Source organism: Eurosta solidaginis, chromosome 3, assembly GCF_040869045.1.
Source record: "Eurosta solidaginis isolate ZX-2024a chromosome 3, ASM4086904v1, whole genome shotgun sequence".
Classification (NCBI taxonomy): domain Eukaryota; kingdom Metazoa; phylum Arthropoda; class Insecta; order Diptera; family Tephritidae; genus Eurosta; species Eurosta solidaginis.
Genome location: NC_090321.1, coordinates 109171753 through 109185556, shown reverse-complemented (window position 1 = coordinate 109185556; position 13804 = coordinate 109171753). Strand labels below are relative to the sequence as shown.

General features: G+C 37.2%; 1 protein-coding gene across 3 annotated transcripts in view; it reads left to right on the top strand.

Annotated features, from left to right (window-relative positions):
• Positions 1-259: 259 nt before the first annotated feature.
• Positions 260-13804, top strand: part of mr (anaphase promoting complex subunit morula) — a 724830-nt gene continuing 711285 nt past the window's right edge. Inside the window, exons 1-2 of one of the 3 annotated variants that reach the window (XM_067772925.1) lie at positions 260-440; positions 495-945. In XM_067772925.1, the coding sequence (XP_067629026.1) occupies positions 378-440; positions 495-945 (514 nt within the window). In that variant the 5' untranslated portion in view covers positions 260-377. The remainder of the gene's footprint in view (positions 441-494; positions 946-13804) is intronic. The other 2 variants (XM_067772924.1, XM_067772926.1) reach the window with 2 other exon arrangements.

Genomic DNA, 13804 nt, shown 5'->3' with positions numbered 1-13804 from the left:
GCTCCCACCTTGTATCGTTCCGCCATGATTGTCTATCTCATCCTTCATACTAATCGAGCAGTTACTTCTGTGTGAAAGCAAAAAATTTACGATTTCATTAGCAGGTGAAATGAGATCATTAAGTTTCTGTGTGAAAACAGTATTAGGGATACGGATATAGCGATACGACTACGGCACCAATGACTCCGGCTTTATGCGCAATCTGGAATTTGAATTGTGATATGTAAGAAACGATTACAAATTGACTGGGAATCGAATCAAAAGTATCGATATAGGGTTTCATCCCTGTTTTGAAAATGGCTTTGGTAGGAGAAATTAACCACTGACATTTAATATGACCATGGTCATGTATGCATAGTGTATAAGTGCATGTAACAATGGTAGATATTGAAATCTTGTGGCAAGAGTTGTCAACGATATTTCCCGTAATAGAGGGAAATGTAAGTATAGCGACAATGTCAAAAATATTCGGTAGTAAATAGCTTTTGTTTTAGATTTACAGTTTAGAAACAGACGAAGTGATGCTTCAAAAAGTCCACGAAAATTTAGCTAGTCTGGAGTTAGTAGATTGTTTTTGTGTAATATTATGGTCCGAGATTCATTCGGCAATACGAGATAAAATTGTGCCTATCTTTTGGTCACATTTTCCTAACCGCACGAAGATTTGTGGTAACGACGTTGATTCTTGTTTCCATTTGTTTCATTGTTTCAACCAGGCGGTAGAAAACTTATATGATAGTTTCAATTGCATAAAATCTGTCTTGAAAAGCACCAAGCGATTGTGTGCTCATGCAAACGAGGACTATTCGAGTTTGAAGAGTCTATTTTTGGAAACTTTACTTGGGCAAATACCCCCAGGATTCAACGAAGCTGTGTATGCTTTTTACAAAGTGTCTGTCCAGATTTATACCCACTTATATGCTAAACAAAATTATATATTTTCTGGTAAGTATTTTATATTGGTAAAAGCCTAGTTGATTATTTCTATTGGCTCATAGCAAGAGCTCTCTAGCGGAATTGGTGTTGCCCTCTTACTCTGCTTTCATAGCCAGTAACTCTCTGGACTATGGTTGAACGGGCTGGTTCTGGAGGTTCTCAATTAGATGAACGAGTCCGTAGTGTTACCAGAAGTTTTTTTAACGATCAAACTGAAAACCCCTATCAAAAACCAGTCCATGTTATAAAATAACTCTGTCATCTTGGAAAATACTAGAAGCTTTGGGTAATAGTCTAGTTGAAGGGTCGACTGCTAATACGCTACCAAAAATCGAGAGAGGTGTCAAACGACGCGTCTTGACGCGTTCTTTAACGCGTTCAAAAGATATTAACAAAAAACCAAAAAAGACCCGCGGGTACCTCCGAAACCGGGGGTCGGATCCATAGTATTTTTGCGCAGAACACCTTTCTGCGTTGGCGGCCTTCGGCCGCGTTTATAAAAAATAACACTGGGCTACGCCATGCCAAGTCCGGGTGTGTCGTATAACCGTGGCTACCGCCACGGTGATGCACAATGTTTTTTGTGGGTACAAACACAACAACAACCACATGGAAATCGCCAACTTCAACTGCAAATATCTACGGACAGAGATGATATTTTTCTTTTCCGCCTTCGGATTATTGTTCTCGAGATTAATACGCGTCTTTTGACACCTCACTCGATATTTTTGGGAGCGTATTAGCAGTCGACCCCTCAACTAGACTATTACCAAGCTTTGTAGGACCTATGCCACTTGCTTTTAGATCTGACTGCTGTATGTTGTTGTTGAAGAGATGGATGGTGTCAGTGATTCTGGATAGGTAAGAGTTTAACCTGTTACAGTACCCAGATCGAAGTTGAGCTAGAGTAACACGCGTTTCCCTAGGCATAGTGCGTTCCTCTGCTAGTTCTGGGTATTTTGCTTTAACTCTTGCATTCGCCGGGCAATTCCCGGCATAGAGGCCTGACGGATGCCTGTGGATATCGCTGAGGACCTGCTTGTGCTTTTTTGCGTCATACGGCTGTGTTCTCAGGTGCCGTATTTCCTCATAATGCTTACGGGGATGACCCCTTAAGCCACAGTTTATTATCCCTCCCCCAGCGGGTTAGGGGGGGGGGGTCAGAAGATACCCGCGGTAGGTATGCCTGTCGTAAGAGGCGACTAAAATACCAGATTCAAGGGGCTGTGTAGCGCAACCCTCCAGGTTGCCAGCGCAATATATAGCTTCTCCAAACCCAATTGTCAACCTCACCTATCCGCGGCGAATCCTGTTTCACTAACAGACAAGGCTCTGGCGACCCTAAGCTCCTTATGGAACTTGGGGTTGGGGAGGGAGGGGATGGCCTGAAGGTTTAATGTGGCCACATAAATCGTTCCCGAGATGGTCGGGCTAGCACCTTAATAGTGCTGTAGTACCGGAGCGTACCGGATCTTTATCCGGCAAAGGACCATCACATCGATAACACTCCCCAAAGCCTTCGGGGAGCAACCTTATCGCTACAACAACAACAACAACAACCCCTTAAGCCCCTCGGCGGTGGAGCCTCATCAATAAGATGTCTGTTGGGATGCTCAGGTTTTGGGTATTCAACAGAAACTGCTTGGTTAACATTTTATTTCTTTCCCTAATGGGGAGTACTCTCGCCTTATTATGTAGATGGTGTTCTGGGGACATAAGACAGCCCGTAGCGGTTCTAAATGCAGTATTTTGGCAGGCCTGCATTATCTTCCAGTGAGTAACGTTTAGGCTTGGCGACCAAACCGGGCCGTGTAGCATGCAATCGGCCGGCCGATGGCTTTCTAAGTGGTAATGAGCGTTCCTCTATCTTTACCCCAAGTGCTGCCGACAAGAGATTTGAGGATTTTATTACGGCTCTGGATTTTCGGCACAATTGCGGCTGCATGCTCTCCAAAATGTAGATCTTGAGCGAACGTCACACCCAATATTTTAGGGTGTAAGACAGTCGGTCGCGTGGTGCCATCGAAGCGGATGTTCAGTATGTTGTAAATAAGGAGATAGCTGTTTATTTTGTTACAAAGCTGATCGATCTGTGAGCATGGGTCTGTGGCCATTATGGTGCAGTCATAGAGGGTGTCTCCTTCTGGTGGTGAAGGTAGTTTTGATATGTAGAAGTTAAACAAAAGTGGGGATAGGACACCACCCTGTGGTACCCCTTCTTTACGCTTCCCAAGGCAGTCGGTTCTATGTACCGGAGCGACTCGGGATTTTTCCCGACCAAGGACTGTCATTTCAGTGTGACCCCATTTAATTTGTTGCGTCCCTCCCACAAATTGTCATCCTCCCAGCAGCTCCTTGCAGCAGGACTGATCCATATTCTCTTACTCCGGGAAGGCATCGAATCCAATCCGGGTCCGTATCCTGACCCCTGTCCTGAGAAATGGTTTTGCTGCATCTGCCGGAAAAGAATCTTTTTAGGACGCTTCCCAAGGCAGTCGGTTCTATGTACCGGAGCGACTCGGGATTTTTCCCGACTAAGGACTGTCATTTCAGTGTGACCCCATCTAATTTGTTTCGTCCCTCCCACAAATTGTCGTCCTCCCAGCAGCTCCTTGCAGCAGGACTGCTCCATATTCTCTTACTCCGGGAAGGCATCGAATCCAATCCCTTTACACAACCCCTTGAATCTGGTATTTTAGTCGCCTCTTACGACAGGCATATCTACCGCGGGTATATTCTGATCCCCTAACCCGCTGGGGTAGGTCGTATCGTACGATATCTCTCCTATCGCCAGTGGCACGCTTGAAGCCATTGTGCTCTCTTATTTCCAAGCAAATTTGCAGCTAGCCCCTCATCAGCATGGCTTCAGAAAACTCCGTAGAACTACCACCGCGCTAAATGCCATTAGCACCCAGATAAATTGCGGTTTAAATCAATACCCACACCATAGAACAGTACTCGTAGCGCTAGACCTATCAAAAGCTTTTGATACGGTCAACCATGGCTCGTTACTGCAAGACCTGGAAGGGTCTACCCTTCCCCCATGTCTTAAAAGGTGGACCGCAAATTATCTGCGTGGTCGGCAGGCATCGGTGCAATTTAGAAACGAAACATCAAAACCAAGGAGAATTAAACAAGGGGTGCCACAGGGTGGTGTCCTATCCCCGCTTTTGTTTAATTTCTACATATCTAAGCTATCTTCACCACCGGAAGGAGTCGCAATCGTTTCCTACGCCGATGACTGCACAATAATGGCCACAGGCCCAGGCCCAAAGATCGATGCGCTATGCAATAAAATAAACGGCTACCTCCCTGATCTCCGGTTTTTTCGCCTCGCGAAACCTGGCATTATCACCGACTAAATCTTCCGCGACCTTATTTACAACATGGACGTCCCAAATGTCGACCATTTTGGACATCCACGTCGATGGCACTACGCTACCGACTGTCCTACACCCCAAAATCTTGGGTGTGACGTTTGATCGGGATCTACATTTTGGTGAGCACGCAGCCGCAGTTGTTCCGAGAATTCAGAGCCGTAACAAAATCCTCAAATCCCTCGCTGGCAGTACTTGGGGAAAAGATGAAGAAACGCTCATGACTACATACAAAGCAATTAGCCAGCCGATTACGTGCTACGCGTCACCCATATGGTCGCCAAGCCTAAAAATCACCCACTGGAAGAAACTTACAGGCCTGCCAAAATACTGCTCTCAGAATCTCCATGGGCTGTCTTCTTATGTCCCCAGAACACCATCTGCATAATGAGGCGAGAATACTCCCCATCAGGGAGAGAAATGAGATGTTGACCTAACAGTTCCTGTTGAATACCCAGAAACCTGGGCATCCCAACAGACATCTGATTGATGAACCAGCACCGCCTAGGAACTTAAGGAGTCAACTCCGTAAGCATTTTGAGGAAATACGGCACCTGAGAACCCAGCCGTATGAAGTGAAAAAACACAAGCAGTTCCTTGGTGAATTTTAGTGAGCTCAATAATTTGATTTCTGCCCATGACTGGTCGAGTCTTTATGCGTGTACAGACGTTGAAACAGCGACTTCCTTGTTTTATAGTTCTCTTGATGCTTTGTTTGAAAGCTGTGTCCCCCTTCGTTATTCCAGTACCACCACGGGTAAACCACCTTGGTTCTCAAAGCAACTATTAAGACTTGATAATATTAAATCTAGACTCTATAAGCGTTTCAAAAGATCTGGTAAAGCTATTGATTTATCTAAATATTTAGTGGCGCGCTCCAATTTTCATCGTCTTAACCAGCAGTGTTATAAAGGTTACTTATCATGTTGCAAATTCCAATTTACTAATAATCCGAAACGTTTCTACAGATTTGTTAATTCCAAAAGGAAAACTTCTGGTTTCCCATCTACTTTTATTTATGGGTGCACGCAAATTCTGATCACGAAATCGCAGATTTATTTGCTGAATTCTTTGAATCAACCTATTCATCCCAATGTGTCCAGTCTAATGTTGTTGTTGTTGTTGTAGCAATGCTCGCCCACCTAATAGCCGCGACCGATCACAAATTGTCATCAATATCCTCTAACGGGAGTCCAAGGAAACTTGCCGTTTCAACAGGGGTGGACCATAAGGAAAGGGGTGTTAGAGGCGTTGGTTCCACATTACAATTAAAGAGATGGTTGGTGTCATGTGGGGACACATTGCAAGCAGGGCATACATTGTGTATGTCGGGGTTGATTCTGGATAGGTAAGAGTTTAACCTGTTACAGTATCCAGAACGAAGTTGAGCAAGAGTGACACGCGTTTCCCTGGGGAGTATGCGTTCCTCTTCTGCGAGTTCTGGATATTTTTCTTCAAGGGCATTCACCGGGCAATTCCCGACATAAAGGTCCGACGCCTGTCTGTGGAGTTCACCAAGGACCTGCTTGTGTTTTTCCGCCTCATACGGCTGGGTTCTCAGGTGCCGTATTTCCTCAAAATGCTTACGGAGATGACTCCTTAGGCCCCTAGGCGGTGCTGGTTCGTCAATCAGATGTCTGTTGGGATGCCCAGGTTTCTGGGTATTCAACAGAAACTGTTTGGTCAGCATCTCATTTCTCTCCCTGATGGGGAGTATTCTCGCCTCATTATGCAGATGGTGTTCTGGGGACATAAGAAGATGTGGCGAGACCGATTCCGGCGTGGCCAAAATGGTCTCCATGAAAAATTGAAAATTGCCGTCTTCCTCTTCTATGGCTCGTGCAATTGCTCGCTGCAATCTTTGCATGCACGTTGTTTCCACTTTTCCACTTGAAATAAAATAGTTCATACACTGATTTCGGTGTAAACATTTATTCAGATATTATTTATTTAAAAAACGTTCTTTTATCAAATTACAAAAAAAGGTAAAGAGAGGAACCGTCACGGTACTCAATATTACTTAGTTTTCCTTTCACATGCTCGTGAGCTATCTCTTCTTTTTTGCCACAACCGGTCGGATTGAATGCGCGTAAAAATCTGGCGTCATTCAATTTGACATTATGTGAGGTAACCCTCATTGTGAATGTTGCTTTGACAGGCAACCCCTATTGTGAATTATTGTTGTGTTCAATAGGGATTGCTTGACTTTATGGTCACGCAACACTTGCCGTAAGGGTTACCTTACATCATTCCCCTTTGGAAAAGAAGAATTGGCTAAATTCTTCTGTCCCAAAAGCGATGTAATTAACTTTAAAAGTTTAAGACTGTTAAACTAAGTTTAAATGTGCATCTATGTTTAGATCTAAATTAAGAATTAAATTGTAAAGTCTAGTTCTAAAGTAGAACTTAAATTTAGTTTTTATAATTAGAAAACAAATTTTTTTTTTGTGGTTTAATTCTACTGTATACATTCAGTTCTTAATTTTTAATGATTGCTTAAATTTATTTGATTTCATTGTCTTTTTTTTCAGGTTTGGAAGAAAAGCATTTTATTTCTAATTTAACAATAGAGATTAACTTTAAATAATCTTGAATTTAAAAATTTAATTTAATTAATTTTTCTTATTCTATTTTTATGTACTATTTTTTTCTTTTTCGTTTCGTCATCAATTAACGTGACGTTTACACCGTCAATACCTATTACGTTATACGGACCCATATAGATACTACTATGCTTGTCGCGGGGTTCTTTTTCAAGCAATACCTTGTCAAATACCTTGACAGATATTGGTTGTGAACTTTTGTTACATCTGGTTTGATTTTTTAATTTGTGTTCTGTAACGGCTTTTTTTTTGCTAATTCGTGAGTTTTTTGAAAGCGAAATTTAACTTCTTTCGAATAGTTTTCTATGGTATAAATCGGGTCTATTTTATCGGTTTGCAGTTCTTTTGGTAAATTAGCTGCTTTGCCAAAGACTAATTCATATGGTGAGAATTTATTATCGAATACTGTGTTTGTTGTTGTGTTGTGAAGAAAAGTGAAATATTTCAAGTAAATATCCCAGTCGGAAAAATTGGGATTTAGAAAAGATCTTAAATATTCATTGAAAACTCTGTGGTTTCGCTCTACTGTGCCAAGAGTTTCATGATGGTACGCTGTGGAAAATTTATGTTCTATTTTTAATAGTTTTGTTAACTCTGAAAAAATTTCATTTTTGTATTCGGTACCTAAATCAGTTTTAATTGTTTTCATAATGCCATATATTAGTATGAAATTTTCAAAAATAGCTGATGCGACCGTTTTTGCACTTTTGTCAGGTATCGCAATCGTTACTAAGTATTTGCTGAGATCGCATATAATGGTGACAGCGAACTTGTTACCATTATCGGATTGAGGTAGAGGTCCTATAGTGTCAATGACAACAATGTCGAATGGCTTACATGGTGTTTCGGTTAGGACTAAATTTTCTTTTGTTTTTGGCTTAACCTTATTCAAAAGACATTTTTCGCAGTTTTTAACAAATTTCGCTATATCGCGCGTCATGCCTTTCCAATAATATTTGGTTCTGAGTTTTGCATAAACTTTTTTGCTACCGAAATGTCCTCCTAAAATTGGGTCGGTATGGTAAATTGTTATTAATTGTTGTTTTTTGTCTTCGTCTGTCACAGTTTCTACGGGTTCGGTTAGGACGATTTCTAAATGTTTTAAAATTTTATTCCCAGTGGTTTTCAGATCTGATATCGAAAAATATTTAAAAAGATTATCATTTTTTTGCAATTCAATTATATTAATATTGCGCTTGCCAGCTTCTTTTTGTAGCTTCAAAAGTAATTCATCTAAATGTATTATTTTGTTAGCACACGCAACCTTAATTAACTCAATCTTTTTGTGTTTTAGATGCGCATTTAATTCAAAATTCGTAATTTTACCACTTTTATCATAACTTATTTGGGATTTTACTCTGGGTATTTTCTTTGAAAATTTGTTTGAAAAATTATCATAAACTTGTAATTTTATGTTTTCTTTTACTTTTTCTTCTTTGAGTATTTCTTGTTGCATTAATTGTTCTTGTTTTGTCTGTGATCTTGTCTGTACTGCTAAAATTGATGTTCCTGAATTTTTAATTTCTTCTATTGTGATGCGAGAGAGTGCATCTGCTCCTACGTTCGTTTTACCTTTTATGTATTCAATAGTGAAGTTGTATTCTGCCAGTTCAAGTCTGATACGTGAAAGTTTTGAAGAGGGATCTTTCATATTGAACAAGTAAACTAATGGACGATGATCGGACTTGACTGTAAAGTGTGTGCCATATACGTATGGTCTGAACTGTTTTATTGCAAAAAATATAGCTAAAAGCTCTAACTCAATTATTGATTTCTTTTGTTCTGAATTATTAAATGATTTGGACGCGAAACAAATTGGTAAGTCAATGCCATCTTTATTTTGACTTAAAATGGCACCACAACCAATTTTTGAAGCGTCGACGGTAATTATAAATTCCTTTTTGAAGTCTGGGTATTGGAGAATTTGAGGAGAAATTAAAGATTTTCGAAGTTTTTCAAATGCTATATCACATGACTCATTCCTGCTAAGTTTATTTAAAGGTGCTGCTATGGAAGCAAAATTTGGTATAAACCTTCTGTAATAATTGGCTAATGCCACGAATCGTCTTACTGCATCTTTATCGCAAGGTTTCGGATATTTCTTTATTGCAATTATTTTGGAATCGTCTGGAAGTAGACCTTTTGACGAACATTTGTGTCCTAGGAAAGTGACTTCTGAACGCATGAAGTTGCATTTTTCGGGATTTAGACGCAAATTAAATTTTTTGCATGTTTGAAAGACTTGTTCTAAATTTTTAAGATGGTGAGCTTCGCTACACCCAATGACTATAAGATCATCGATATAAAAAGGCTTGGTTTGGAGAAATTCCTGAAAAGGCAATTGACATCATTCTTGAGAATGAATTCGGAGCTACGTTTAAACCGAATGGTAAAACTTTCCATCGAAAAGCACCACGATCAGTGCTGAATGAAGTGATGTCTCTAGAATCTTTATTTAATGGGATTTGGTGGAAACCTGAATACAGATCCAATGTAGAAAAATATTTGGCTCTGCCTAGATTATCAAGAATATCGTCTATTCGTGCAAGTGGGAATTTGTCTGCTATCAATTTTTTGTTTACGGCTCTAAAGTCAACACACATCCTGTAGGATTTCTGTCCATTTGGATTTTTCTTTGGCACAAGTATCAATGGACTATTATAGTTGGAATAAGATCGTTTTGCGATAAATTATCAACTTGTTTATTAATTTCCTCTCTCTGACAGTATGGTAAAGGGTAATTTTTTATGTAAACAGGAATTTTATCTGTCAATCGTAGTTTCTGTTCATAAAAGTTGTTAAGTGTCATACGATCGGTCTTTAGTGCAAAAATATCATCGTATTTTAGACATAAATGGAGAAGTTTTGGTTTGGCATAGTTTGGCATTTGTTTTTCTGAAATTGATTTTAATTCCTCTGACCTTTTCGAATTTTTTGAAAGATCATTGATTTTATACACGTTGTAGTTGGTGATTTCATCCGTAACTATGTTACAATTTCTTACGTATTTTACCTCGTCAGTGACGTTTAATACCTTTATTATCGGATTGTTAGTGTCAACAATACACTTTGCGGTGAACACACCATTACAAATTTCCTGTGCGTCTATAAAAACTGGATGTTTAGATTTTTTCAGCTTAAATAAGCGATAAACTTCGCATCTAGGAGGAATTACCAATATATTATCGGTTGTATTATGTAAAATTGAAATTTTATGAATATTTTTGCCAATGCCAATTGTTATGCTCTCGTTTGCATAGTCTATGATGCAATTGTATTTTTTCAAAAAGTCTTTGCCTAAAATACCATCTGACGGTATGTTGAATTTGTCATCTACTACATTTAGAGTATGTGGAATTGAAAATTTTGAATAAAAAAGTTCTGTTTTAATGGTACCCAATGTTGAAACTGTATCTGTCGTAACACCCGTTATATTTATAATATTGTTGTTATTTATAGAAACATTTTGTTTTAAACTTGAAAGTTTTATAATTGATATATCAGCCTGTGTATCTACTAAGAAAGTGCATGTTTTAAAAGAGTCATTGCAATTCAGTTCGATAAAATCTGAGTAGTTCAGGTTTAGACAATAAATTGATTTATTTTGAAAAACGTTATTTAATTCATATTCTGGTCCCCCAGTGTTCGCTCCTGAGGGCCGTTGGCGTTTAAAGTGCGAACACTAGCGTTATTTGTAGTATTTGAACGTCGATTGTTGTTGTTACTGTTGTTATTGCTGTTGTTTCTGTTAACGGGCCTGCTATTGTTATTTCGAAAATTACCATTACTTCGCGAGCTATAATTATTGTTGTTATTATGCCTATAGTTACTATTGTTGTTTCTGTTAAAATTGTTGTTGTACCTCGAAAAGGTGTTCCTATTATATTGATTTGACCTGAAGTTACCTCGAAAACTATTATTTTGTCTGTTATAACGCGATCTAAACGCTAGTACCTGCCTTTCACTTGTTTGGTTATTTTGTTCTACGATCATTTTCGCAACTACATCCTTAGAATCAGTAAACGTAGTTGACGCTAAAATTGATTTTACTAGGTCTGAACGAGTGTTAAGCCGACAAACGTTGACGGTTTGTTCGACTGCCATTTCGTGCGCTTTTTCCGGAATCATTCCTTCTATAACTAATGATCGTTCTAAAGCATCGGAGAGTTCCTCAACACGCTTGGCGAATTCAGTATGATTATTATTAAAAACTTTTAACGATGCAATTTTTCCTGCAACAACTTTTGAGTTGTCAGGTTTTATTCTACTTTTTAATGCATCTTTTATTTGTTGAATTGTTGTTACTTCATTTGGAATTGCCTCACGCGCTTTCCCTTCTAACTTGGATTTTATAAACGAAATGAAAGTATTTGTCAAATTTTCTTCCATCAAATCTTCTATCAAAACTATTTTATCTATAAAGGATGCAAGTGAAAGCGGATCGCCGCTGTAGTTTTCTCTAATTATGGATGCACACATAGTAATAAAAGTTTTCTTTTGCTCTGGAGTCGCCATTGTTGGGTGTTCTTCGCTAATTGTGTCTAAATTATTATTGTGGAGTGAATTGGAAAATCCAGGGAAATCCTCAAGAAAAGATACGGGACTTTTTTTAATAATACTAGCTTTGTATGCTGAAGTTGTCGATGCGTCAGATAATTCTTCCTCAGTGTCAAAATCAGAACCTGATTCGCTTTCTTGTATTAATTCAGAAAGATTTTTGGGTATTTTTATATTGCAGTTAATTCTAGAAAAACATTTAGTGAGTTGTTCTCTGCACTTTGACAAGCTTTCGATTATTGAACTAGGCTTATCACGATTTTCAAAATATGAATTTACTTGTATTATAATTTCGTTATAGCCTTTAATTAAAGCATCTTCATATTCTATTGACTTTTTCGCTGAGATTGATCGGTTATTTAAAACTCGTTTAGTAATTTTAATGAAATTAGAGCGTAAACTTTTGAAATTGGAATCAAAATCTGACATTTGACAACTGACATCTGAAAACTTTATTACATTTATTGAAAATGTTTACCTCCGTGGCAGAAAAAAATGTTTCATGAAAAAAATTCGGAAAAATGTTAAGATTAACGCTGTAGGCACTGTTTATACAAAAATGAATTTGAAGCTATTCATTCACTGTGTAATTGTGGTATGCAATTTAAAAAAAAAATTGTTGTGAAATCAGAGAATATTCGAAATATTCAAAATCGATGAGTTAATTGGTAAATGGTAAAGATTCGCATATTCAAAGGCACTGTATTTAAGACTTATTTTGTAAATGCAAGTGAATGTTGAAATATTTTAACCGCACTGTATTCGTTTAATAATGCAAAGAGAAAAAAAAACTGTTGGAATATTTGAAAGACACTGTATATGATACACAGTTTGAAAAGAGTCGCAAATGTAAGATATGTTGAAATATTTGGAATACACTGTATTCGTGTGATGCTTCGAAGGAATTGTTAACTATTTGAATGGCACTGTATTTGTTGCAAAAAAAATATGTAAATGTTTATGATATTCACTATATTCAATTTCCGAAGAAATAATTGGAAAAAGAGAAAAGTAAGCTTTCACCGATAAAATAAATTTTCACCATTACCATTATGTGACTGTAACCTGTCTATATTGATATTTGAAGTCAATGAGAGATTTCAAAATTGATTAGCTTTGAATAATTATCGCAAAATTTTGGCGAAAAGATTTGATATTTTTGGTATTATACATATAAAATTGATGTATAATTTGCGTTTCAAAAAGGTTTTAAAAAAATGTGTAAATTTGAAAAAATATTTTTCCGATTGTATTTATTACGAAGCAGTGTTCGCATTTAAAATAAAAAATTCAGGTTCCATGTTAATGTTTGAAAAAGAAAAAATATAGTAATATATGCGTGATAATTTGCATGTGGTGGCCGTATATTTAAAATTATTTTTAATGTACATTCAAAAAGTTTTCGATATTTAAATGCTTATATTAAATATTAAAAAGTTAAATTGTAAGGTTAAATTGTGAGAAGAAAAATGTGTTGCTACATGCGCAGTATACAAATGTTTAGAAACAAAGTGTCAATCTTTGTTGCTACATGCATAGTATACAAATGTTTATAGAAAAGTACATATGTAAAAAGGCAAAAGTGTCAAGTTGATTTGCTACATGCATAGTATACAGGTATTGAAAAAGATTACATACAGAAGCAAAGTGTCTACTTATACACAGAAATGAAATATTAGATATGTACGTATGTTTTAATCTACTCTACTGTACCGCTCTTTGTCTTTTCTGCTTGCTGGTGTATGTGTTGTTGGTATTTTTCCGCTTCTTGCCGATGTAGCTGTTGCCGTCCAAGTGATGCCGTCGCCGACTGGTTTTTTTCTTCTTACTTTTGTTATGTATAGCATGATTTTACCGCTACTAACGGTACTGCGTATTAAAACGTAGCGGGTGGTTGTGCTTATGTGTCAACGTTATGGTATGGTACAGCAGCTTCCAAAAACTTTTTACATATATGTATGTATGTACCACCACAATTCCACACGTAACTTTGGTTCAAGTTCAAATTAATTTTTAAATGAATGTATATACGAAGTTCTAAAAACTATATTTTGCCATTATTATTTATGAAATTTTATAAAAATTTTTTTTTTGTAGTATTTGAAATTTTATGATTTTTTTGTAGTTTTTGATATTTTAAATTTTTTTGTAGTTTTTGAAATTTTTAAATTTTTTTTTGTAGTGTTTGAAATTTTTAAATTTTTTTGTAGTTTTTGAAATTTTAAAATTTTTTGTATTTTTTGAAATTTTGTAATTTTTTTTTGAAATTTTGTATGTTTTTTGAAATTTTGTTATTTTTGTAGTTAGATTTTGTAGTTTTAAATTATAGAT